Raw genomic sequence first — 25,655 nt, 5'->3', positions numbered from 1 at the left:
TGCCCCGCGCGCCCCGGCCGCCGCTGCCCTGAGGGGCCGCGCCGCGCCGCCGCGCCGGGAGAGGAGCGGAAAGTGGGGAGAGCCCGCGAACTTCCCGTCTGCCCGCCCGCGCCTGCCCCGTCGGGCTCCGCCGAGTCCCTCCAGAGAGATGTCCGAGCCTCCTGCTCAGTTTTGCATCAAGGTAAAAACCCCGTCCCTCTGCCCGCCCGGCCCCTGTCAGCGCGGGTCGCGCCCGACGGCGCCTCGGGGCGCTGGGCTCCGCCGTGGCTCGCCCGGGGCTGCTTTGGTGGAAGTGACCGGTTCTCCCTCTCGTGTTTCTCACCGGGCGGGGAAGGGCGGCCGCAGGGGTCGGTGCCGCGGCTGCGGTGCTCCCCGGGCGCGGTGCCGCGGGCTGTCAGCGCCCCGCGCCGCCCGGGACACGGCGGCGGGCCCGGCTCTGCCGCGTGCCTCTCCGCGGCACGGAGCCCGCGGGGCCCCGGAGCCCGGCCCGGCCTCCCGCGGGCTCTGCCCGCCGTCCCCGCCAGCCACTTCGCAGAAAGTTTCCTGCCGCCGGGGAGATGCAGCCGCTCCTGCTTCCGCCTGCCCTGGGTTGTGGGTCTGTCTTTCTGTCTGTTGTTCTGTCCTTCTTTCGTTATTGAATTTTGATATTTTCCCCTCGTTATCCGTATTACTGCCGTTTATTTTAGTGCTGGCAATTCCTAGCATCGCTTGCCGGTGGCAGCTACCTGCCAGCCCGGCCCCGCTCCAGCAGGGGCTGGGGGATGTGTTTCCCCGTGCCTTGGCCTGCTGAAGACGGGCTTATCCCGGAAAGTTTATCGTTTTAAGTGGAGGCGGCATGAAGCTGAGACAATGGAAACTAAATCGAGTTTCCTTTTTCGTCCAGACCCTTCCTATCTAGCAGCCCACTGCTTTCCTCTTGCCTTCCCTCACTCCCCGGTTTTGCATTTATTTAGGAGTCGCTTTGTCTTGTTGCAAGCCAGGAATCGCCCTTCTGTTCGTGACTAGCTGTTTCCGAGTAAGAAAGAGATCTTTAGTGGTTGTCTCTCCCTGCCCGGAAGAAAGAGGTGACTTCCAGACTCTGTAAGGGGAAGAGCCTGGAATAAACACTTATTCAGCGTGATGCTCTTTTGTTTGCTTGTCCTGTTTGTGTTTACGGGGGAGTCTTGTGTTCTGTATGGTGGGAACACAATTTGAAAACTTCTGGGTGTATTTTCTCTTGCTGAGTTAAATGCAATCAGGCCTGTGTCCCGTGAAGTCTCGTGGCTTAGAGTCTAGTTTGACTTTTGGTAACACAGACAGGCAAACTGGATAACGGGATATTGTATGCTTGTTACTGTATAGTGAAATGCTAATGCAGGCAAAATGTGTTCTGTTAACTCATTGGGTCCCTAACGATACATAGAACGAGATACAGCTGCTGTTTTTTTCTGGTAAACCCCATGGAAATGTAGGATGTGTACCACAGAACACAAATGCCATGAAAAAGTGGTGTCATATGAGTAGTATTTCCTTGTTTTTGATGTGTCATTTTGAAAATAGGAGGCTCTTACAGAAATCAACAACCATCCTGTTGATTGCAGGAACTGTAAAACTGGTCCTTACCCACTGTCACTAAGGTATGTTATAGAATTGTACTGGAAGTAATCTGCTTTCTAACTGGAGAGATACAAACTCCTTCAGTCTCAAAATTAACATATGTCACACTTTCATTACATTTCAACAGTTACTGGAAAACTGATTTTTTTTTTTTTTAGAAGTGACCAATTCGAAACATCATGATCTGAACTTATTTTTTAATGTACCATTTGTCTACATGTAGAAACTGCTGTTACTGGCTTCTCTGTTACTGGCTATTTTAATAGTTTCGAATTTTAAAATTAAAACTTTGCACAGAAATGGGAACTTCAAGTGAAAGCATTTCTTCACCAGTTTAATGTTCTGGGTAGCTTTCCCTTCAGCTTTTCTAACTATCATTGGTTTTTGGACACTTTTTAAAACCAGGTGATAAAGGTGATTGCATTCAGCAGCTGGATTTAAAAGGAGCTGTTTAAATGGTAGTTGATTATGTGAGTGCAGCTGATAGTTTCTTCGGTATGGCTCATGGCATGGAATGTGATACTGAGGCAGGGGAATAAGCTACACGGAGTACCCCAACTTTGCTGCCTTGTTCTGCAAAGCAGGCAAGTGTTGTGCTTACATGGGTGTTACAGAGTTTCACTAGGAGCCCGTGAGCGGGAAGCAGTGCTGCTGGTGGCTGTGTTTTCCTGTTTTCTTGTTCATTTCTTGGTTTGCTGTCGGTGTTCTTTCTTCTCCTTCCTCCTCCAATTTGGGGCAAGGGTGCAGGCAGTAAAAGCCACAGCACCTGGGGCGATGAACATGGAAAGCTGCAGCAGAGAAGGTGAAGGCTGCTGCTTTGTTGGTGCCCGAGCTGTTCAGTGCACAGTCTTCCTATCTTGTTGTGTTAGAGAAGTGCTCTAATCAGATTTGGGAAAACTTCGAGGAGGTGAATTTTTGCTTTCTATTTTATTACTGGTAATCAGTATAAGCTTGCAGTAATATCTTGGATTGTGTTAAGTAGTTATCAGTATGTGTGTGCGATTGTGTATTGATATGTGCTTGCTTTGCAGCAAGTATGTACTGGCTGACTCCTCTGGGAGATGGAAAATACCCTGCTGATAGCCTTACCCTTCCTTGCCAGCACTTGGGTGTGTGCTTGCCTGGCTCATGGCAAGCAGACCCACTGTGCAGTTGTGGCAGGGAGGTTAAGTGTGTGTGTAGGGTCTAAAGCTGTAGAGAGAGCTCATTCTGGGGTTTAGAAAGTAAAACCTCCGGGGTGAGAGATGAGCATGAAGGTTGGGCCCTCAGTTTTTGCTACAACTGAAGGTGTCAGCATACTCTCTGCATTGACTGGGAGGCTTTGGGGTTGTGGTAAACTCCAATCTGAGAGGGCTTGAAGGCTTTTGCCTCTGAGGTCATCTGGGAAGGGGCATCTGGTGTGGTTGTCATAGTCAGACTCTTTTTTCATAGATGGAATATCTGTGTTGGTAGTAAACCTGTTCCTCTGATCCTGAGCCACAGTAGTTAGCTGATTGTATTGTTGTAAATACTGCCACGATGTTGGCACTCATTACAGTATTGGCAAGTGATCCTTAAGGCCTCACCTCTCCTCCCACAGATGGGAGAATTGAGGCAGCAGGGGAGTGTAAACATCTTGGCAAAGACATATACGGGAGCAAAAGCTCAGAGAGAGACAGGACTAGCAGTTTAGACACATGATGATTTTTGTGATTAATTAAGGTCTATGTGGTGATAAGTTCTACTTAAAACCTCACCTGGAGCTTTCTGATTGTCAGGATCACCTTAATTTTTTGGCTGAAATGGATATTCCTTGAGAATGTCACTGTGGTGTCATAGGGAGATTGAAAATACAGCAGGCAAGTGCAAGGCTCCCAAAGGGCACAGTTTAATTTGTTTATTTTATTTTTTATCAATATGACGCTTTCAGTTGCTTAGTCTGACTTACCATGTGACCATACAATTGTGCTGGCACAAATGTGGAGCTGTGTGGGAACTAAAACTGGAGGTATGGAGACAGATCAGATGCTTCAGGTCTTGCAGAGCAGGACCTCTCTGTGCACCTGGCTGATGCCTGAGCTGAGAGTGCTTTCTGTAGGCAGCACTGAAGGCACAGCGCTCACTGCGAGTCAGGTTTCAGTGCAGATTTCATGTAGGTGCAAGCTTGGTGGGTATAGGTGCTCTCTCTTTTGCTAAGCTCAGTGGGGTGGCTGCAGGAGTCCTTCAGCACAGGATCCTGTAGCTGAAGGACTTCATAGAGTGCTCATTTTGGATTGGAGGATGTACTTTGTAATAATTTAAAAAAAGGCAGAGCTGAAGGGCAAGGAATCACTGTAGTGTTTGAGTTTTCAATCTTAATTTGCTCCCCTGACTGACTTACTTTTTGGATGGTGGGTTATGTCTCCTGATACCTCATTCATGCTGTTTCTGCAGAGAGCCCTCTCTCACCGAAGGCTTCCCATGCTGAGGGACTGTTCAAGTCCACATGGCCAGAATCCTGTTGCCCTCAGCCAAGGCTGAGTATCTGTCAGTGCAGAGCATGTTCCTTAATGTTTACTTGTGTACTAGGAGGAGGATCCTCCTTCTGTTAGTGTCAGTGACAAAGCTGTTATTAAATTCAGTGGTGTAGGATTGAATGGTAGAAGAACAGTGTTTGGAAGTACACACTATTTAACACCTGATTAATCACTTAACTCCTTGGCACCAAGTAAATTGAATCCATCTGAAGCAAAATTTTACTAGCACGACACCAATTAAACAGTGGTCATTAGCATTCACTGTGTCATTACAGGTGAAGTCAGTTTCCTGGGAGGCAACCTATTAAAACAACATCTTGAATCTGAAATGCCCCGGTGAAACAGAGTATACTTTAATGGTAATTTATATGCATATTGCAGTGTGCATCCCGAAGTGCCTTTTGGAGAGAGGTGACTGAACGGTTCTGTGCTGAAAGAAATGATGATTAGATGGACGTGAAGTCGTGTGCAGTGGCACAGAAGCAATCTTTCTGCCTTTTAGAAAAGTTATCTGAGTCCTTGAGTGCTGTTCCGAGTTCTTAGGACAAAAGTTCTCCTAATAACCTGCTTACTGCCGGAAAGGGACAGAGCTAAGGTAACTGGTGTTTTTGACCAGTAATGGACCTATGGTCCAAAAAATTGGCTAACTTATTATTGGGTTCTTTTTGTATATGTTTGTTTTGAAGTACTTTGTAGTTCATTGCCTTCAGCTGGGCATCCCCGGTGTACTAACAGCTCAAAAGCCAGTGCTTCTTAAAGTGACTGCCTTGTCTTTTGCTTTCTCTATCTGTGAAACAAGAATAAAAGAATAAATATACCTCTGCAGGGTAGTAGCAGGACTAAGTACTTGTAATGCGGCACGGAAGCAAACTGTATTTATTACACAAATCAGAGACAACGATCTGATTTGTACCTGGCTTTAGTTCACACAGTGCTTTGGGGGCAGGGGTGTGGTGGTGGTTGTTTGGCTGTTGGCATTTTTGGTGTGGGATCTTGCAGCTTCAGTGTGTCTTGGTGTCTGGATCAGCCACACGTGGGCAGGGTAGTGTTTCTGTGCCCACAGCCTACACTGAAGGCAGCTTTGGAAGAGGCTGGCACATGTTGCTGCCACAGTCCTGTTCCTGGCCCAGGGCAGGATCACCTGGGAGGGATGGCAGCCAGATGTGATCCCCACTGCCCTTCCCAGGGCTTCTTGAAGCTGGATGCAGAGCAGGCTGCATAAACGGTTGTTCCAGGTGTTACCACTTTCCTCCCTGGTGAGGACAGTGGATGATGATGAATTGCTAGCATTGCCACTGAAGTTAATTTTTAAGCTGCAGTATGTCCCTGTGCTTCCCAAAGGAAGGAGGCTGCTTGGAGCAGCCCATGGGTGGGATGTTCCTCTAGGCAGTCGTGAAGCAGCCAAACCAAACCCAGGTATGTTCAGCCTGAGCAAAGGGACCAGGCAGGCCACCAAAGCTCTGTGCTTTTAACAGTGGAGTTGTGGCTATTGATTCCTAATAGTGTGGGTTAGTTTTTAGGTCTACAACCCATGCCAAATTTAGACCATATTGGTTCTGATGTTGCTGGGTTGTCTTCAGGCAGTGTTTTGTTGAAGCACAAAGGAGAACTACATTCTTCATCTACTTCTTTAGTAACATGTGGGACTCAAGCCTAGATTATAGTGACTGCTTTTGTTTTCTTCTTGTTTTTTGTTCCTTTTTTTTTTTTTTTTTTTTTTTTTAATGCCACTGCTGGCAGGAAAATAAATGCAGAAAACTCCAGCCAAAATTAAACTTGTTTTTGGAATGTCCTGGAGCGCTGGTAAATAAAGGATTCTGAAAAGGGTTAAGGCTTTTCACTCATAGTTGGTATCATCTGCTGTGATGCTATGGAGCTCTAAAGTGAACTGGGTACAGCAGTAAAGGAAAGCTATAAATGATTCTTCATCTAAATGAATTTCCAAAGGTTATTCCTTGTTAAGCCACATGCAGTGTCTTTGCTTCCGTGTTGTTGTTCTGTAGTTTGCAGACTGTCTGGATTAAGACAGTCTGGAGAGACAAAGGGTATGAAGGAGATTCTCACTGCAGTGTATGTTGGTGTTCTGTGGAATGTATGCACAGAGAAATATGTAGCATTGTAAATAATTTTAAAGATGTGTATATTGCCAAGGGTAGCTTTGGGTGTAACTGCAAGAGATGTGTTAATACAACTCCAAAAAAGTACTTTGGATGTGGCAGCTGGATTTCAATTATTTAACTATTAACAGCTGCTCAGTATTAAAGCTAGAGTTTGGGTGTTTAATTTTAAAGTAAAATTAAATATGGTTATGAATAGGAACAATGAATAATTTTTTGGGTATTTTTTTGGTTGTGTGTTTGCTTTTTTTGCAGGTTTTGTTTTTTCTAGACAGCTCAAGTAGGGTCCGATCAAGAAATTGTAAATTATTCGTTTTAGGAGTTGATTCTGCAGAAAACCAACTAAGGACTATCCTTAAAACTGATGAAATGAAGCAGAGATTGAGATTCTTTATATGGTTTGCATTTCAACTAAATGTAGCTGAAGTGATTTTTTTTCATTATGTCTTCAGTGGGATCCTCCAAAATATCTTTTAACAGAAACTAGGAATGTTTTCTACATGGTCTGGGATTCTGTGGAAATCTATGAACTTGGAGCTCTATCTACTAGTAAATAAAATGTTTAATAACAGTGTCAGAGATAGCAGTACTAAAATTCAAGATGAATTTATCCAGATAGTAGGGCCACAACAAGGCATTTTTTAGCTGCAAACCATGTTTCCCGTTTATCTTCCTCCTTTTTTTCTTACAATGGATTTCACATAAAGGTAGTTTCCATCATTGGTGGAGCCCCATGAAGCTTTGCTGATACTCTTGGAGGTCAAATGCAGCGATCCCAGTATTTACAGCAATACTGAGGAGCCCTTTCCTGACCTTCTGTAAGGTCTATATTATGATTTCCCCTGTCTGTGACAGAACTAATCCTTTTTTTCTCCTGGTGGATTAGGACTGGAGATAGTTGTTTTACCACATTCCCTCTTGAGTGGCTTGTTCTGATCTTCCTGCCTGCCTTGTGCTTTAAACCACAGGCAAAGCCAAGCATTTTCTGACCTGGCTGAAGTTGAGCTTTGAGCTTGTAGAGTGTGAGGAACTTCAGATTCTGGGCTGAGGCTTTTGGTTCCACTTGTCACTGGAGGCTACTGAGAAAAACTTTCCTCAGTAGATGGATCTTCCCTGCCACATCTGTGAGAAGCTGCTTGGCTGTTTCCAGTGGGCACACTGGAAAAGACTGGCTGCAGCTTAAAGCCTTCAGAGCAAAGGAGGTAGTGCTGATAGGGCAGTGGCTCTGGTCCCAGCAGCTCCATGGGAATGGCTCCCTGCAGTTCAGAGCACCACTGCTGGGTTGGGCAGCCTGGTGGAGACACGTGTGGGTGTTGGATGTCCAACTGGCATGGATGCCCATGCCATGCTGGATGCACACCTGAGTGGCAGACCCACCACCTCCCTGGAGGTGAGGAAATTAAGGGCTGGGCTGCTTTCAGAGAGGGATAATGATGCACTCAGTGCTGCTGGGGGTCCAGGAAGGGCATCAAGTTGCAGGAACAGGAGTTTTGATGGGTATAAATTTGCTTCTCAGTTGGCAGACTGAGTGGTTGTGTCACTGTTTTATGACTTGAGCAAATGTGCTCTCTGGAATAGGACTTGGGGAAGACTGTGGAGCAGCTTCCAGGAGAAGGCTGTGGGATGTAAAAGGTTTAATGTCTTGAGATATGTATCACCCATTGCACAGTAAACACTGAGCTCAAATACACTGGAGATTGTGTCCTAGCAAACTACCTCACAGCAGCCGAGTCATCAGAACCATCCATGACTGACCATGTGCTGGCTTCTATTACCTCCCAATGGGGACAAATTACAACCTCTAAGTAAGAAAAGAGTGAACTAATAGTGTATACAGAGCCAATTAGCACAGCCAAGTGAACCATACTGACAGGCAGTGGCAGCAGGCTTGGAGAAGTGGGCAGAAAGTGCAGGGGTAGGGTTTTTTTCCCTTGGTAGTTTTGAGTGAGGCACTTTCAAAACTTTTCTGCTTAATAGAAACAGTGAGGTCTCTTTGAGTTGTTCAGTGCTGTTTGCTGATAGACCTCCCAGAACTGGTCTGGCACCTGGGTTCATATTTTAGGAAATAGTTTGGTTAGTGACTGAAAGAGAAAGCTGAGCTCAGTTTTCAATTTGGAGCGGAATAGGCAAATAAAACCATAGTGGGAAAGCAACAGAGAGTGAAGTAGAAATTATCTGTATATTGCAGTTTGAATCTGTTCTGTTTATCAGTTCTGATTAGAGTGTGACTTTCTGACTTCTGAAAAATAGACAGATATGTGCAATGGAGTTGCCTGGGAAAGCTTCTATAGGAAGACATGCTGCAGTGCCTAGGACTTTTCTGGCTTGGAAAGGAGACGGCTGAGGGAGATAGAATAGAAAGTTGTAAAATTGCACAGCAGTGTAAGGAGAGCAACTCCTGATTCTTCATAGTTAAGAGTGAGCAATGAGATTACTAGCCAGGAAGTTTAAAACAAATACTTCTTCCATCTGTGGAGCTTTGGAGCTCACTGCTGCAGGGTGGTGTGGAGGCTAAAAGTGCAAATATATTTAAAAAAAGAGGGTAGATGAACATGAGGAAGATACTAAGACTAACAGCCTGTGTGTGGGGGAGCCTCCCTCTATTTACCCTGGGGAAAGTTAGTTTTTCTTGTGTGCTAAACCTTTCCCAAAACAGAGACTTCTTTTGGGGATAAGATCATAGGCTTGCTCTGATGCAGCGTAGGCATTCAGATGCTTCTATATAAAATTTTGTACCCTGGAAGGACAGTCTTAAGTATGCTTCTCCTTCAGACTCTTTTTCTAAGCATCAGCCTAGCAGTCTTGATTTCAGGACTAGTTAATTTTTAGTAAGAAGAGAGTTAAGGAAGAGTTGGTATCTGTGACTCGGGGACTTGTGAAGTCAAGGCTGCTTTGCGTCTGGGTTTACCCAGATTCAAATGACAGAAGGGAAAACACAAAATTGGAATTACGGGTGATGATTTAAAAAAGTTTTCTGGTTGTAGGGAAGAGAAAATTGATTGCTTCTAAGAGCCAAATGTAGGTTACCCATGCTTTTCCAGAGGTCTCCCAGTTACCATTATCACCCATGTGAAATGTGTTGCTGAAGCATTAACTCCTTTTCACCTGTGTGACAAATGGGGTCCCAACTGGAACTTGTAGCAACTTGTAGGCATCGGCCAAATGTTGCAAACATTCACTCAACTGTGTTACTTGCTAAGGAATGCTGTCATTTGTACAGACTTTGCAACGTGCTTTGACTATGCTTGGGTTTTTTTGTTTGTTTGTTTTTTTTTTTTTTTTTTTTTTTTTTGTTTTTTTTGTTTGTTTTGTTTTGAAACGGCAAGCAGAAGAATGGCTATACAAAATAAATTCTAGCATTATTTTGCATGTGTGGTTTTTAGGTATTTTCCTAAAGAGGGTGATTCCCAGTGTTGGATGGCCATTAAAATGTATTGATGTGCAGCTAAAAATGGCTTTTAACCTAAATTTAGTTTTCCTCTCTGCTAATCTATATAATGTCCACAAGTATCTATTTAAGTAATTGGGTAGTCTCATAAAGATTTAGTTATGTTTTTATTTTGGCAAATGACAAATTACTTTATTTGCTGAATCGTTGATTTTTTTTTTTTTTTGGTAATAATTTTGCATATTGTTATGATTGGCTTTGCAGTGAAATGTAATTGCAAGTACAGTGTCCAGCATCAAAACCTGAGCATTAAAAGTAGTTCTTAAGAAGAAATAAAGGTTTAAAATTGTACATTAAACAGAAGTATCTGGTACATTTTCAGGTAATATTATATAATAAATAGCAAGCTTTTTTCTTAAACACATGAACTTTTATTTTTTAAATCATACTGATTGTTTTCTGCCGTGTTGATTAAGTATTAGTAGATATTGTACCCTCACCTTGAATTTTTGTTGACAGGAGGAAGGAAACAAGCTTTCTGTTTCTGCAGCCTTAAAGCATTTCCCAATCTTGAGTGGTCTAGTTATTGTGATGATCTAATTGACTAAACTGAAAGAAGAATATCTTCTCTCCATATCTGTTACCAGAAGCTGACTTTGCTCTTTGACAGGCTCAGGCTCTAGAGGTAGAATAGTGGGTCCCACTTGTTTGAATGTGCTTTGGCATTAAGTAATGTGCTTGGGATCTATCTTTAAAATTATTTTCTGCTGTTGTTGTTATACCTGGATATCAATAGACTCTAGTTTCATGTTTCTTAGTTTGTATTAAATGAGGAAAAAAAAAACCCAAACCCCTTAAAATTTCAGTTTTTAAGAAGGGGTGTAGAAAATTTGTACATGTTGAGACATAATGCCTTGAATACAGTGCTAGTCAGAATCTTTTTCTCTCCTCTGCATGTTACCCTCTATAATGTATAGCATGTAATACTCTATAATATACCCTCTATAATGTAAAACATGTAATGCTTTAGTGGTGAGATCCATCTTCTTCAGTCACAGAGTGCTTCAGCAAAGGAAATCAGCTGATGTGAGAGAGATTCCTCCAGTTTGGCATCAAGGTTTGGTTTTGCAAGCAAGACGGGGAGCCATGGTAACTGCAGAGCAGCCTCTTGGTTCCAGATTACTCAAACCCCTTATGGCAGTAGTGTTCTTGGGAAGAAAAGGCTCGAAAGAAAAAGGTTTGAGCTTGTGTCCCGTATTAGAGGTGTGTGTGCTTTCTAAGATACCCAAAATCTCTGTTAGCTGCATGTGTTAGTGTTGTCAGTAGGAAGCCAGGATTGCCCTGTGTCACAGATGGGGAGCTGCTTGGGGTGACAGCCTCACGGCGTGTCCCTAGGAGGTGAAGGCTGATGTTGGAGTGATGTCACCATCGCTTCAGCAACACAAGTAATAAGGTGAACCGAAATACTGATGAAAGAGAGGTCTGTTTTCTTTCAGTCTAGACTGGGGTTTCATAATTCCCTGTCTGTTTCCCATCACTGGTTCGCAGAGCATCCTGTCATATGAAAAATACTTGTTCAGCTCTGTAGCCCTCAGCCTCCTTTTTGTTGAAGAAGAGGAAAAAGTCTTTTCCCAAGTAACAACTGAGATTCTGTCCTTCATTGAGCATAGATAGACACAGGCTGTTGGCAGATGGTTGGCACAGCAGTGAGGAAGGTGTAAAAGCCTTGGATTGCAGACATGGAGGTAGCCCCTTCCATGATTTGCCTACAAAGGACACTGAGTGCTGGCCTGGAGTGAGATTTAGAACATATTTACATTTAAACATTGCAGTGAGTCCATGCATATTTAAATCTCCATCTTCTAAAGAAAAAAAACCAAAAAAACAGCAAACCCTGAAATAAATGAAGGGATTTAATTAGTAGAGTTGGCTAGAGTGATAGCTTTTGGGGATGGAGAAGCTACTACTTTTGGGTTGCTCTCTACATAACACCTGAGAAACAGAGCCACTTTTCACTGACTGGTCCTCAAAATACTTTTTACCAAATTACTTGCTCAAAAAAAAAAAAGTTTAGTTGGTATCCATGCTTCTGGAAATAAGTACATGTACTTGAAAAATAGACATTTTTGTTCAGAATCTCTTCCTGTGGATTTTCTTAGAAAGCTTACCATAATTTTCAAAGTTGCAACATGCTGCTCACCTGCATGTTTTTGTAGCCACATATTGATGGTAAGAGCCCAGGTGGGCTGTCCTGCACTTCAGGGCTGGAGCTTCTGTCATGATTTCCAGCTAAGTTCCCAGGCTGTGCTGCTCTCAGCCCACCCACCCTCACAGCCAGACACACAGAAATGTAAAGGAATTCTATGGCACTGCTGCGAGGTGATATGTGAGGAGGCTCTCCACACATGTATAGACAGGGAGCTCTTTGAACCAAAGAAAGATCTGATATCTGTATTTATTCCTTTACATCTACTCTAAGCTCTGGGAGTAGAGATAGTTGTAGGAAGGAAAATAAGAACTAGAGAAGTAGGGTGGGCTTGAAACTGAAGAAATTAGAAGTGAGGATGAAGAGTTCACTATGATGAGCAGCAAGGCCCATTGCAGACTCCTGTGGAAATAATAAAAAAATTAATAGTCATGAGAGGCAAAGGCAGGGAGAAGCTGAATTGGAAAGCATTATTTTTCATTGTATGGGAGGATCAGATGAAAGCACCTGGCAGTTTAGAAGAGTGGGAAGTCTGTTTTCATACAACATGCAGTGAGGTTCCAAAACTTGCTGCCAGCAGGTGTAATGTAGGGCCAAGCAGGCAATTGTTTTCAGAAGACAGTTCCTACTACACAGATCTATCCAGTACCATTCACTGCAAAGAAAACAGCTGTGGTCCTTGGCTCAGAAAGCCCTTAACCTGTGGATTTCTGTGGGTGTGTGCAACGGGTAGTTTATTCCTTGTGCTCTTTCCCTGAGCATTTCCTGTTGGGTGTTGCTGAAAATGTGGTGTTAGCTTAGACAGACCTTTGAGCTGACCAGGACTACTGTGTTTTTCCATTTTGATTTAGGACTTTTGTATTTGGTGCTTGACTCTATACAGATGCCTCTGACAAGTGGAAAAATAACAGGAAAACCTCTCATGTGAATCAGACCTTCTGCTCTGTTTCTTGATCTTGATTTCCTTAGCAGAGGTAACCCAACCATCTGAAATTCATGAGAGCAATGTTCTTCAGACTATGAAATGAATTTTATTTGGGAAAATTCCTGGGGATTTTCCTATCCTTAACTCTCCTTTTGGGCTGTGATGCTATTTATTGGCATAAAGTGCCTTGACCTGTTTTATTTCTCAAGGTTTTTCCGAATATTTGGCTGATGGGAGGTGGAAAAAAATTAGATTATTAGATAATTCAAATGCTGTGTGATGTGCCAGGCACACCTCTTCTCATGTCTGATAAGTGAACACAGTTCCTTACAAGGAACTTTCTTTAGATGGCACAAACATGTAACCACATGACTGTGGCATACAACAGGTGTGCCAGGTGTTATACAATACAGGGACAGTTTCAGCACTTCCATTAATTTATTCCATTGGCATGCCTGAAGCTTGCATGGAGTGACTATCTTGATTTGACCGTTCAATCTTTTTGCCTTTCAATCACTGACTCTTCTTTTCAAGTTCCTAAAAGCTGGGAAAATTGAGAAGGAAGTTTTGTTTACTGAGTGCCTGGACTTCATTTTTCTACACAGAACTGTTAAAAAATGAGCAAGCCAGCAGACAAGACCTTCTTGTGGGGCTGCGTGAACACCACATGTTTTCCTTCAGTGCAAGTTGGGCTGTTTCTCAAACGGTGCTTGTCCTGTGCTAGTGCAGTTAGTGGGCAGTTAGAACTAGAGAAGGGAGCTGGCTAAAAAGGAAAAAGCTCAACCTGCAGATGCTTGTGTGTCCTTTACAAAGATCTCCATCTGGAATGGTGTCCTAGAGCAGGCAGACATAGCCACTATAACAGCCTGCTCTCACCTGGTGCATCATTGCCTGGCTTTAGGTAGGACTGAGTTGTGGTGCCTGTGAAACACAACTTGCTCACCTCTAATTCTCCTGTGGTCCTGTCCCACTGCAGCAGCCTGGAAGGTACCTCTGGGGACCTTCCTTTGCTGCTCCCAGGTGCTGGCTACAGAGCCTCCTCAATGTCTAGAGACATTACACCTGCTACCAACACACTAAAACAAGCAGAAAGTCCCAAAAGATGCTGATAGCTGAAGAAATTCTGGGTTTTCAGTGTTTAAAAACAAGGAAGTTAATTTTATCATTCCATACAAAAGCATATGGAAGTATGTCTGTGTATCATATGCAAAGTCTGGACATGCATTTTCCTAACCCACTGTGCAAGCACACCAGTAACATGATCCTGTGACCAAAGGCTGTATTATTTGCCAGGTTTCATAGATAAATCTTTCAGTTCTAACCCACTGATGTCCTAGCTGTTTGCACCCAATACTTTAGCTCCTGAGTTTCCCACTCAGGCTTTGGGCATTTTTGTGGTTCATGGTGCTGCGGGAATGGGGGCTGGAGCACCATTGGTGGACAGGTAAGCAGTTAATGGTGCACTCTTTAATGTAGCACTCACTTTTGGCTGGTGAAGCAGGGCTAAATTTTACCATACCTGCCTTTTCTAGTGCTCAGCCCAACCTTTTCTCACCATTACGAATGGATAGTCCTGCACAGTCATGTTGGATTTTTCTTCAGATTTGTACCTCAAGTTTTACCTCACCCTTCATACTTTTGAAGCCACAGTCCTTAAAAGTGGTGGTGACAAGGATACTGGGAAAACACCACCCTGGGAGACCGTTTGTTCTTCAAGTCACTTGAAATGGGAGCTAAATGATAAGCCTTGTTTTCAAAAGCAGAAATAGTCTATCTGATCTTGTCCTTCCAGTAGGAAAAAAAAAGTGAGGATTTGATAATTTGTATGGAAATGCAGTTGTAAACTTGGAGTGATTTAGGCTGCTAATGGAAAGTACTTTGACTTTTTAACTGTGTGTCAGATGAAAGGATAATCTCAGACTGTCTGATTTCCCATTGCTGCTGGGTTGCACAGCATCTGCCTAAAATGAAAAAGCAGCGTGCAGATACCAGTGTGCAAACGTAGCAGGCTCACGTGGCCAGATCCATTGCCTGCCTTCCCTCCATTTCTCAGTCTCAGGTCTCACTGGTGTTCATTGTTAGTTATTCTGACTCTGGGCTTCTTATGAAACCCTGAAACGTAAGCATTTTTCCAGGCACAAGTAATTTGTGCTGGGATGTTTGTTTAACTAGTGACTGGCCTTCTCTTGTTTTGCTTCTTGCTCATAAGAGGTGAGGATCTTTGACAATGATCAAAAGAAGAGTCCTGCTCAAAATATGGTAAGGCATGTAAAAATTGTGACTTTAGCAGGTTCTGGGCTCTTTGTTCTAGGTTGACTCTGCCAATTCCTGAATTATACAGCACGGCTGTACAACACTGTCACACCATCCTTCCCTGCCCCAGCAGTGTCTCTGAAGGAGTATTTGCTGATATCTAGCTTTGAATTGGTTACTTCTCCACAAGTTTTTAACCATTCTTTAAAGGCACTACAAAAGTGCACCACTGTTACTTCACTGAGGAAAAAGTTTGATGAAGCTCTTAAGGTGATAGCACCCTGAAAGATCTCGTTCCACACTTCCCCTTTCTTCTCCCATGGGCTGGCACAAATGTTGTGGTGGATGTGTGCACGACAGGGCAGCAGGTCTGGGGGAAAATGCACAGCTTGTGCTAGTGCAAGGCACAGCCTTGTGGGAACAAGCAGCTGGGAACGTGGGGAGGGCAGGGCATGTTTTTTTGGTGGTGGTGCCAACAGATCTGTGATTAAAGCACTGATGAAACTCTGAATAAACCTTTGGCTGGATCTGTGTTACATGAGATCAGAACCGAAGCTTTTAAGGATTCACACCTACTTTCTTTACCAAAACTGTCCCTTCTGGCTAAATAGATTAATTACAGGAAAAGTGGTCAGGGGTTCAGGAAAGCTTGATGGTTCTTTTGCTGAGACACCATCTCTCCTCTTTAAAAAAAAATATACCAGGCATCTGAAGCAGCATGGTTTGATTTTGTAGTGTGAAGGGTAGAGCTGTTGCCTGGAGGTCTAAAGGAGCCTTGTGGTATCACTCTCTGCCACTTCACCTGCAGCCTCCCAGTTGTACTGTGGCTTGCTCCCTGTTTGAGCACACTGTGGCTGAGCTGTTTCAGTTTAATTGCCTTAATAAAGAGAAGCACTCGCATTTACTGAGTTTTCTGATATAGACTGAGAACACCGAAAGCCAAACCTCCCCGCATTCATTGCAGATTTGTCTGTTCTGGACCACTGATGCTGACAGATAGTCTGAACCTATTTAACCATGCAGCAAAGCGTCAAGCCTCTCTGGGTCAGGGAAGGAAGCTTGTCCCAGGTGCCTAACCTAGAGAGCATTTCAGAGTTTCAATTACCTCTTGAACTTAGGTCCTCAAAACATGCAAGCATGGCAATGATACGTTCAGTCCTTGAGCCGTGCTTAGCACGGCTTTCCTGGGAACTTGGTGTATATGCCCGGTTTGGCATGCAAGGTATCTGTGACATCCTTTGGATAGAAAACTAGGCCAGCTCACAGATTTATTCAACACTTCTTGTCTCTTCTGTGCTGGCCTTGCAACATTGTTGTAAAATGTACCAGTCGTGGTGTACCTACTCATTAGCCTGGACAGAGAGGGTAGGCTCAGGTTAAGGTTACTCTATGGAGATACAGGAGGTTTTAGTCCAGCCCCTGCTCTAGCACTGTATGGTCTGTGACCTTGAAGTCATTAATGTGATTGTCACTTCATAAAGTGTTAACACCTAGCAAAATGAAGTCAGATGAGTGGTAGAGACTGCTTGTGCTTCTGTTATACGGATAATTAACGAGATCTTGCCTTCATCTCCTGCTGGAAGAGTAATACTGCAGGATTATTGGTAGTAGGACTTGGGGTTTAATAGAACTGGGGTATGATTTTGGATAGTTCACCTCTTCTTCCCCCCCAGTAAAACTTTTGTTGTGAACTCTTACCTCAGAAACTCTGTAGATACCACTGTGCTGCTGTGTTGGTTAACACACAAAAGAAGGCCTGAATCATGGCTAGGATAATGAACTTAAAATTGAATGAAAATCAATATTGAGATCTGCTCAGTGTGGGATTAAGCTACCAATTCAGTATTACACCAAGGTTTTTGATTTGTGTAAATTTTAATGAAATAGTTTCTTCCAGCTGGTAGCAGTTTAGATGATGTTGTGCTGAAGACTTGAGAAGTTGTTCTCCCTCCAAAGTTACTTGAAAAGCTAAAGAAGATTCTGCAGCTAAAGGAGAAATCATGTTATTCTTCATGACACAGATTGTAAGACAATTGTGTTTTATTAGACCGGATCTCTAGCCTTCACTGAATTCAAGAGGATTTGTCTGAAACCTGTAGTGATAACTGAGCAAGGGATGACTGATAAAGAGAAACTTCTTATTAGTCAGTGGCACTGGTCGTAAAGAAAGCTAGGACAAGAGACAGATGTTGTCACACAGGTAACATCAGTAGTTCTAATTAATTTTCTGAAAGCTCAAATATGAGGAAAAAAGAATGCCTTTTGTTTCAAGAAAACAAATCCTTAGAAGTTGTGTAGATTTCTAGGGATTTGTTAACATCAAAGTTCACTTGTCTGTTTAATTACTGTTGCTTTTATTTTGAGGTATTCTCATACAAAGCAGAATGATTCGGCTTTTCAGAACTCCAATAATTCATTTGTCTTTTCCTGACTCAGCTTAAAGAAGCTGACTGAAAGAGCACTTTTCCCTCCAAATATAGACAGACAATATGTTGTTTAATAATGATAATTTCTGAATAGCAGACGACTGGAGCAGCAGCAGAAATAAGTATTGGTAATACTTTTTTTTCTTTTTTTTTTTTTTTTTTCCCCTCCTGAGCCTCTGCACTGCCTGCAAAGTTGGAAAACTTAAATAAACTCACATACTGAGGGAAGTTTTGTATCCCTCCCTCCCAGTAAAATACATTCAGAAGGTCTCTGACAAATAAGAAATTGGTGCAGGATCTACCTCATCAGTTTGGTCGACTGCTGTAGAAGGCAATTGTCTTCTAGTCATCTGGCTATTATCTCCTTGTGGGTACTGTAACAACTGGAAGAAATCTCCAGTTGTTAAATCCCTTTCAAGTTTGTTTAAGTGGTTGTCTCTCTTGGTTTTGTGTCTTGTCCCATCTCAGAGGTGCGATTTCCTCTTTCTGCTGCTACTCCTTGCTGAACGCTTCACACAGGACAAAGAGGTACTGAGGTGCCAAGGTAGGAGTGCAGACAAGTAGTGCTGTAGACTTTTTCAGCATGGACTCGCTGGATATCAGACAGTGAAGAGGTTGGATGCTGAATGTTTTTGTTGAGTTTAATTTTGTAAAGGAAAGAACCCATAGCTAAACCCTTCCCTGTAAATAGATAGCCATTAGTTCTTGGGACATTGTAATTAGTAGATAGAACTAATATACGAAAGTGAGATTTTAATTTTTTGTGGGGGGAAGGGCAGGCGAATTGGTGAAAACTAATTATGTAAGACCAGAAATCCTTGATTTAGAAACTTATCTTCCACAGTTGCCCTGCTGAATGTCTGTGTATTGCCCGCCCTGCTTCTCTAAGTCCTGCCAGTCTTCCTGTGTTGCTGCTAGTGTGGGCTCTCAGCTGTGTTAAGGGGCAGCAGCTCCCAAGCATTATTCCCTTCCTTTTCGTTTCCTAGGCTGAAACAATCCATGTTTGCCACCTTGTCTGGGATCAGGCAGTTTTCCAAGCTGCAGCAGCTGTTTGTATATTCCTCTTAGGTTATTTGAGCTGAAGCACAGAAGATTTTGGAGCTGCCCTGCTGGGCTTATTTAAGTTTCTGAGAGTTGTTTTTGCTGTATCCATCCTTGAATTAGATCAGCTAAAGCAATGTTATTATGCAATTTTTGCTCAGGACCAGTACAGCAGACAAGAAAGGTGTGTATGTATGTGTGTGGGAGGTTTTCAGTCCTGTAAATAATAACAATAATCTCCAGCTCTTCACTGATCACTTCTTTCCTCTCCCATTACTCCTAAAGAGTGTTCCTGCATGTTTTACTGGTGATACAAGGTTTCCTTTGGAAGTCAGATGCCAATTTGAGCTTCAATTAGAAACTTTACCAAAAAGTTGTTAAGCACTGAAAGAGCATGTGAGCTCCCTTTGAGCATCTTGCCTGCCTTTGGGGTATCCCTGTGAAGAGCTGCAGGTTCTTAAATGCTTTGAGAAGGGGCGAGGGGATCAGTTCCTGGAAGAGTTTTCTTTCCCTGGAGGACCCTGGAGGAATTTTGCTTGTACTTTATATCCACTTAGAGGTGAGAACAAATGCACCTTGCTCTGCATTTCTTGGAACTGGGTCTTGCTCACCACTTACTTCTCTAGTAGTAGTGCTGTGTGTTTTTGTGTACTTCTGACTCCTGTGGTCCTGCAGTGGTTGTGGATTTTTTGCCTCGTGTGGTTTGAAGCAGAGTTGCTGAGGACTCTCTGTGTGTGTAGGAATAGCAGATTAGAAAATGAGAGGTTGGTAGGCTCAAAGAGCTTCCTGAAAGTGTGGGAGTGCAGGCCAGAGAAAGGAAGAGAAATCTTTTGAAGCTGTATCAGTGCTTCACATGGACAAGAATAGCAGGCAGAGAGTATTGACAGAGTGGTCTGAGGATAAGTGTTGCTGCATAGCAAAGTGTTACTGCTGTAAAAATCACTGTTGTCCACTCATGAAACAAATTCTTCCAGTGTCAGTGCAGTTTTACTGGTATGGTTGAGTCACAGCACATTCTGCTCACACAGCTGTGTTAATGTTAGTCAGACCTGGTGAACGCTGATAAGTCTGCACGTGTCAGTAGTGTACGTGCAACCCTTATAAAAATTGTGGAAGTGATGTGAGGAGCATGTCTTGTGACATGCTCTGTCCCTGGGAGGAGGTGGCTGGGTGTTCTGTTGCAGGTCTGTAACATGTGTGGTTCATTACTGGTGCAGTGGTGCTTGTGCCCTTCCTCCAGCTTGTCGAATGTCCTTCCTGAAAACAATTCAACTCTTTACCTGAAAGATTGTAGTGAGTAGTAGCCAGGCCTTGGGTCCTTGGTGGAGCAAGGAAGCATTTTGTTTTGTGTTTTAGCTGCTGTTTACAAAGGCTTTACAAACCAAATCAGTGTAATTTCCTGGTTTTCTCATGGGGAAACTGAGGCAGGGAGTAGCAAGGGTGAGAAAAAAGCAGCTTATGTTGCACCTACAATCCTAATATAGGAATAGCAACCTGTTTCACTTTAGCCTGGTGCTTTGGGCACCTGTTCAACAAAACATTTAAGCATATGCTTAATGATGTGCATGGCAATAGCTCCCTTACCATTTCCTCTTTTCAGAGCACCATAAACAGCGATTCTATCTGAACCCAGACTGCAGGGCTGTGCCCACTCATGCCAACCCATTGGAATCACCCAAGCTGTCAGCCACGACACAGCTGGTGTCAACATCTGGCCTGTAGAACCTGTCTTATCGTTAAGGATGCAGAAGGTGGAGCAAAGAGTCATCTGAACGGTGAGAAAGTGGCAGTAGTTGGGTTGCAGGAGATGGAAACAAGCTTGTTTGACAGGTGGCTCTTGGATGCAGTTGACTTGAAAAGAAACTCCTAGAGCTCCAGATGAGCTCAGAACAAACACAGAGACAGCACAGGGTCACCAAGCAAACACTTTAATGCAGCAGTGTAGTGACCCATGTTAATCATGCATTGAGTATTTAAGCAGTGTAGAACCTCTGTTTAAAAACAAACACCAACCTAAACCAGCACCAAACCCAAACCAAATGAGCAGTGACTGTTCCAATACGTCTGCTTGTCTGTCTTCAAAGAGACTTTCAGTCTTTGCAATTATCCTGGCATAAAATGCTTCATGGTTGTGCTAACAGGCAGACTTGTGTTAGCCCTGGAAGCTGCTTTAATGAACCCCAAAGTCTGACAGCCAGCTTCCCTCTTTTAAGAGCAGCAATTTGTCGATCTCAAGAAAACTACATTTTTCAGGATTTCTGCTCAGGAGCTGTTTGTAAGGTTGTGGGATTACGGTGCCTAGAAAGCATTACAACTCCATTTGCTGCTGTGTTCTCTTCAAGTATCACGTGAGACACCATTCATTTTTCTCCTCTGAAGACCAGCCTTAGTTCACTATATCCTTTGGGCATGTTGATCAGCCTTTGCCTCTGATTTTGGAAGGATATGATTCAGACCTTTCATCTGGGTTGGATTTTCTCAGTGACATTGTTTATGAGAGAACAAATTTCAGGATCATATCCCAGGATTTTATATACTTTTGTTTCTTTCTATCTATAGATCCAGGATTTTTGTGAGTGTTGCAATCTTAGCATCAGGACTTAATCCACTCTGATTAGAACCAATGGGAGTTTCCATTATTAATTGCCACTGACGTAAATTCCAGCTCATAAATTAGGGATGAAAATGTATTATGTTATTGTTATATGCTGCATTAAGTGCAGTATAGATTATATATATATACACACATACATATACACTATAGATATAATAATTTTACATGCAATATGTTATTTCTTGCTACATTTACTTTCAAGTTATGTTACTTTCTAAAATTAAAGACTACTGTAGGCTGTCTGAAGAATTAGCCTGAAGTAGATTTTTTTTTATGTCCAATCCTGAAGACAGCTAGATTTTTTTATGGGTGACTCCTTTAGTTCTCTGAGTGCTCCTTGCCTGTGCCTCAGTAATCCCTGCATTTAAGAAGAAAAATCTAATTAAAAAAATATTCCTCTGTTGTCTTATGAAGCATTCAGCAATCCTCAGACATTTTACACCATAGATCATAGGCACAAGCCACTAGCAGCAATAGACTGATGCTGTCTTTGATGTCTGGAGCATGCAGATAACTTTGTTTTCACAGAGAAGCAAATTCTGCAGAGGATTGAAAGGAGTGAAATGATGTCTTAATTTGTGTAATGAGAACAAAAATTGGTCACTGCCATTAAAGGTGCTACCAAATTAGTAGGCATTGTGTTAACATCTAATCCCTTAGCCAGAAGGGTTAAGATTTATGTAAATAACATAATGATTTTTTAAATGGCTAAATGATTTAATAAAAGGTTGAATTAAATTTATTAAATGGCTAGTAGAAAGCTAGAGCCACAACACAAGGAATATTTTCTCATTTTCCCCGTTTGTTTTTGGAGGTGCACAGGGCAGATAGAACTAGTGGTTCAGAAAGGGATTGCTCATCTCTGCAACATCTCAGAAGGCAGAGTAATAGAGCCAGCTAAAGAGAGTTTCTCCCCCTTAGAAACCTACAATTTGTAATGCAAATCAAAGGGAGGAACATGTACCCATTTCAAAACTTACTCTTAGCTCACCCAGGTAATTGCCATACTTGAGATTTGCATCAAAAATTTTGTTAAACTTTCATAAATAGATTTCCAGAATTGTACAAAACTTCTGTGATCTAAGGTTCTGTGATTTAGGCCTAGATCCTCTAAATGTCTACTGAGATTTTATGGACCTGCACTTAATTTCAGCTAAATATAAGTTGAGCATCTTAATAACTTGAGGGTGAAATAATTGAAAACTTCAGTGTTTACAGTGATGATTATAGCTAAAAGACTAGAACACAGCTCTTGATCTGAACATTCCCAAATTTGGAAGTCTGAAATTCACATCTGGTTAGAATTTTTAGATGGAAAGATTTTATCCTTAAAAAAAATAATAGATTACTGATGCTGAAACTTAAACAATTGCAAAATAAATCCCTCAGGAAATACAAAACATGGTATGGAGGTGTTTATTTTTTGTGGGTTTTTTTTTTGTTTATTTTTGCTTTTTTTTTTTTAAGGATTTGATTGCTGTACTTCTCACCTTGATGTTCTCAGTTCACACTGTTAATTCATATTGCTCAAGTTATAAAAAAGGATGGTAGCTTAAAGCAAGGCACAGCTGATGGTTCTACAAGCTTTGGGACTTTTGGACTGCCTGTCAGTGGGAAAGCCAAGGGTTAATGGTTTGTTCTGTCAGCTCTTGGTGCAGAGATGTGGTGCTCACACACCAGGAGCAGTTGTACAAATGTGCTCGTGTCTGAATGCCTGCAGGCTTGCGGCTCAGTTTTATATGATTGGGTTTTTTTTTAGAATCCTTTTTAAAAATACACAGGAATTAAGCAATTTCCTTTACATGGTGCCTCAGCCAAAGCCCACTGAAGTCACTGGGAAGACTCCCACTGTTTTTAGCTGGCATTCAGATCTATCTTGTGTTCCTTACAGCCTAGGCTACTGTGAGTGTCTGTGGGGGTGTGTAACCATCTCAATTCTTCTGGAAGGGCTGTCCTGCTGTACTTCAGTTACCATGGAATAGATTGCCCACATTACTAGCAACATAATTATTCTGGATCAAAAATACTTTAATTCCAGAATTGTCTCCGTGTGGGGAGCTACTCTGGAATAAAAATCAGGCAATGGCTTCATCTCAATAGCTGTGCTTCTTGCTCACTTTCTGTAGGCAAGGTGTTTTAAACAGAGGTGAAAGGCACTAAAGTGAATCACTTTTTACATCAGCACAGCCACATTCTGTGAATCTTTCCTGAACTGTAGTTGTTGTGATTTATAAAATTGAACTAAAAAATCCATCCTCCTCAGACCCAGGTGTGCAGAAGTCCTTACTGTGGGCCCTGGCTACACTCCTGAGCCCACATTCAGGTCTTTGTAGGTACAGTTCTGTGCCTGTGACTTCAGTGGAACTCTCTGTATGTACAGATCTTGATGACAGGGTTGTGGCCCCACAGGAGTTTTGCCCCTTTGGTTTTTTTTTTTTTTTTTTTTTTTGTTTAGGGATCAAACCTATCCACTCTCACATTTTAATGGGAGTCCCTAATATAGAGATCCGGAGTAATCTGGAGGAAAAGCCGTGTGTCATTGCTTTTTCCCACTACTGCAGATGAATCAAAACACTCAGTAAATTAACTCTTTTTATAATGTGTGTATAGATCCTGTGAGGGGACGTGGACCAGACTTTAAGGCTGAGATATTACAGTTTCTATTTTTTAAATGGATCTAACAAGACCTGCAGGCCTAAGCATTTTAAGCTCATTTTCCACACCTCCGCATTACTCTTGTCTTTTTATCGGTTCCTTTAGCATCCTAACTTTTCTATTAATGTGAGTACTGGTGAATTCACTACACAGATACAATATTAATTCCAGACATTTCACAAGACAGTTTTTAGACATTCACCCACATGATGATGTGTTAACTTGAGAGCATGTACTAAAGAAACAAAGAAGGAGTTAAGAAAAAAAAAAAAGCTTAAAATGGGACTTATTCAGTCCCTTTCTTTGCAATACATAAATTCATGTACAAATACGGAAATAGCAGGATGAGTTAGTGTGTTTTCGTGCCATTTTTTTATAACCACATGTACTATTACCTCTCTGTAGCATGTTTTGTTACATAGAAACAGAGCACGGCATTTCCCATGAAAAAATGTCAAAAAAAGGTGTTGTTTTTTTTTATAGAGCTCTCCATGATGGAGAAAAAAGTTTTCATATCTGATTTCAGGAGAAACACTTTTTTTCCCATAAATATAAGGGCATATTTTGTTACCCACAAACAGAAAATCTGTCACTTCTCTGTATTACTTCCTCTCTTCAGATGTCTGCTATCAGTCTGTCCTAAAAGCTCGTATCAATTAAAGCAGATATAGAAGCTTATCATTATTGGACTTGGAGAAATCTAGTTGAAGACCTGGTTAGACATAATGTTCTGCCTGCAATTAATCCAAACTGAAGAGGTGCTGCCTCAAGTGTGTATCACCGTATTATTTGTCCCTTCCACCTCCACTCCACCTGCATACAGAAGGCTTATTTTTTCAGCTTTGCCTCTGTAGTTGCTTCCCAATCCAGTTTAATAAAAATTATCAGTTTGGGATTTTTTTTCCTTGATGTTTTCTGGATAGCAGATATATTTTAAGTTAGAACATTGTCATTTTCATTAAATGGTGAAACTGGGAATCTCATCTCAGTGAGATTTAGCTCTTGGTAAACTTAGGGTCTCTTGTGGTTTCCTGAGCCAGATTTTCCCTGTCTCTGAAGCCTACTTTGTTAGTGGCATCTATATATTGAGCTAAAAATGTTTATTAGAAAGCAAAGATGTTAGGACTGCAAACAAATTCTGTTTAAAAATAGCAGAGAATGTATTTTTCCATTATAGGAAAAAATGGAAAGCAGATGGTGGGAATTTTCATCAGTTGGACTTACTTTATTTGTTGGTAGAAAAGGGCTTGTTTTGGAGGGTCCTTTGTTCTGTAAGTAGGTGGGGACAAAGAGACTTTTCTCCTTCATAGCCTAAATTGTGTTGTGAACTTACACACCCTGGCATGGGGCCTGGGTGGGTGCTGTAGGGCTGAGGGGCCATTGCCATCTGCCTACAGACTGGGCTCCAGGTTCAGGTTATTGAAATTAGCCCCTAGCAGTTTGAATCGTCTGTAGTTTCATTGCCATGGTGCATTTTGTGATCCCAGCTCAATTGGGCAGAGTCACCGTGCAGCTCCCTTCAAACCATGGCCCCTCTGCTGCTCCAGCACCTTCTCTGTGCGTTCCTGTTCATGGGCCTCTATCAGGTGCTTGCAACATCTGCTCAGCTCCGTGTTCAGCCCACTCACATGCCTGGCATGGAAGTGACTCTGCTTCCTGAAAGGGCAGAGGAAGGGAGGCAGGAAAAGAGCAAATAGGCTGGTGCAGAGCAGCCCTTCTTCCAGGCCCTCTCTTTTATACTAAATTTAGCTGTTGTGGCCATGAGCAGGCTTGTGCTCGGCAGCAGCACAGTGTAGTCCCTAAACCATCTCTGTTTCCTGCTGATTTCATGTTTTGCTAGGAAGGATGTGGCGCAGGACATGAGGCAGGATTAAGCAAGGAGCATAGGCGTTAGTGGAATGACCCTAGGGAGAGGCAGGCTGGTTCTCTCTCAACTCTG

General features: G+C 42.5%; 1 protein-coding gene across 6 annotated transcripts in view; it reads left to right on the top strand.

The window, feature by feature from the left end:
• The window catches only part of ETV6 (ETS variant transcription factor 6), a 125,758-nt gene continuing 100,103 nt past the window's right edge, over positions 1-25,655 (top strand). For 3 of the 6 annotated variants that reach the window (XM_021529941.3, XM_021529942.3, XM_021529940.3), the window contains exon 1: positions 46-181. In XM_021529941.3, the coding sequence (XP_021385616.1) occupies positions 149-181 (33 nt within the window). In that variant the 5' untranslated portion in view covers positions 46-148. Of the gene's footprint in view, positions 182-579; positions 596-20,047; positions 20,223-25,655 lie in introns of those variants that run through there. The other 3 variants (XM_021529945.2, XM_021529946.3, XM_077783228.1) reach the window with 3 other exon arrangements.

The sequence above is a fragment of the Lonchura striata genome, chromosome 5 (assembly GCF_046129695.1).
Source record: "Lonchura striata isolate bLonStr1 chromosome 5, bLonStr1.mat, whole genome shotgun sequence".
Taxonomy (NCBI): Eukaryota; Metazoa; Chordata; class Aves; order Passeriformes; family Estrildidae; genus Lonchura; species Lonchura striata.
The sequence above is the reverse complement of the archived record's forward strand: the minus strand, read 5'-3'. Positions and strand labels throughout refer to the sequence as shown.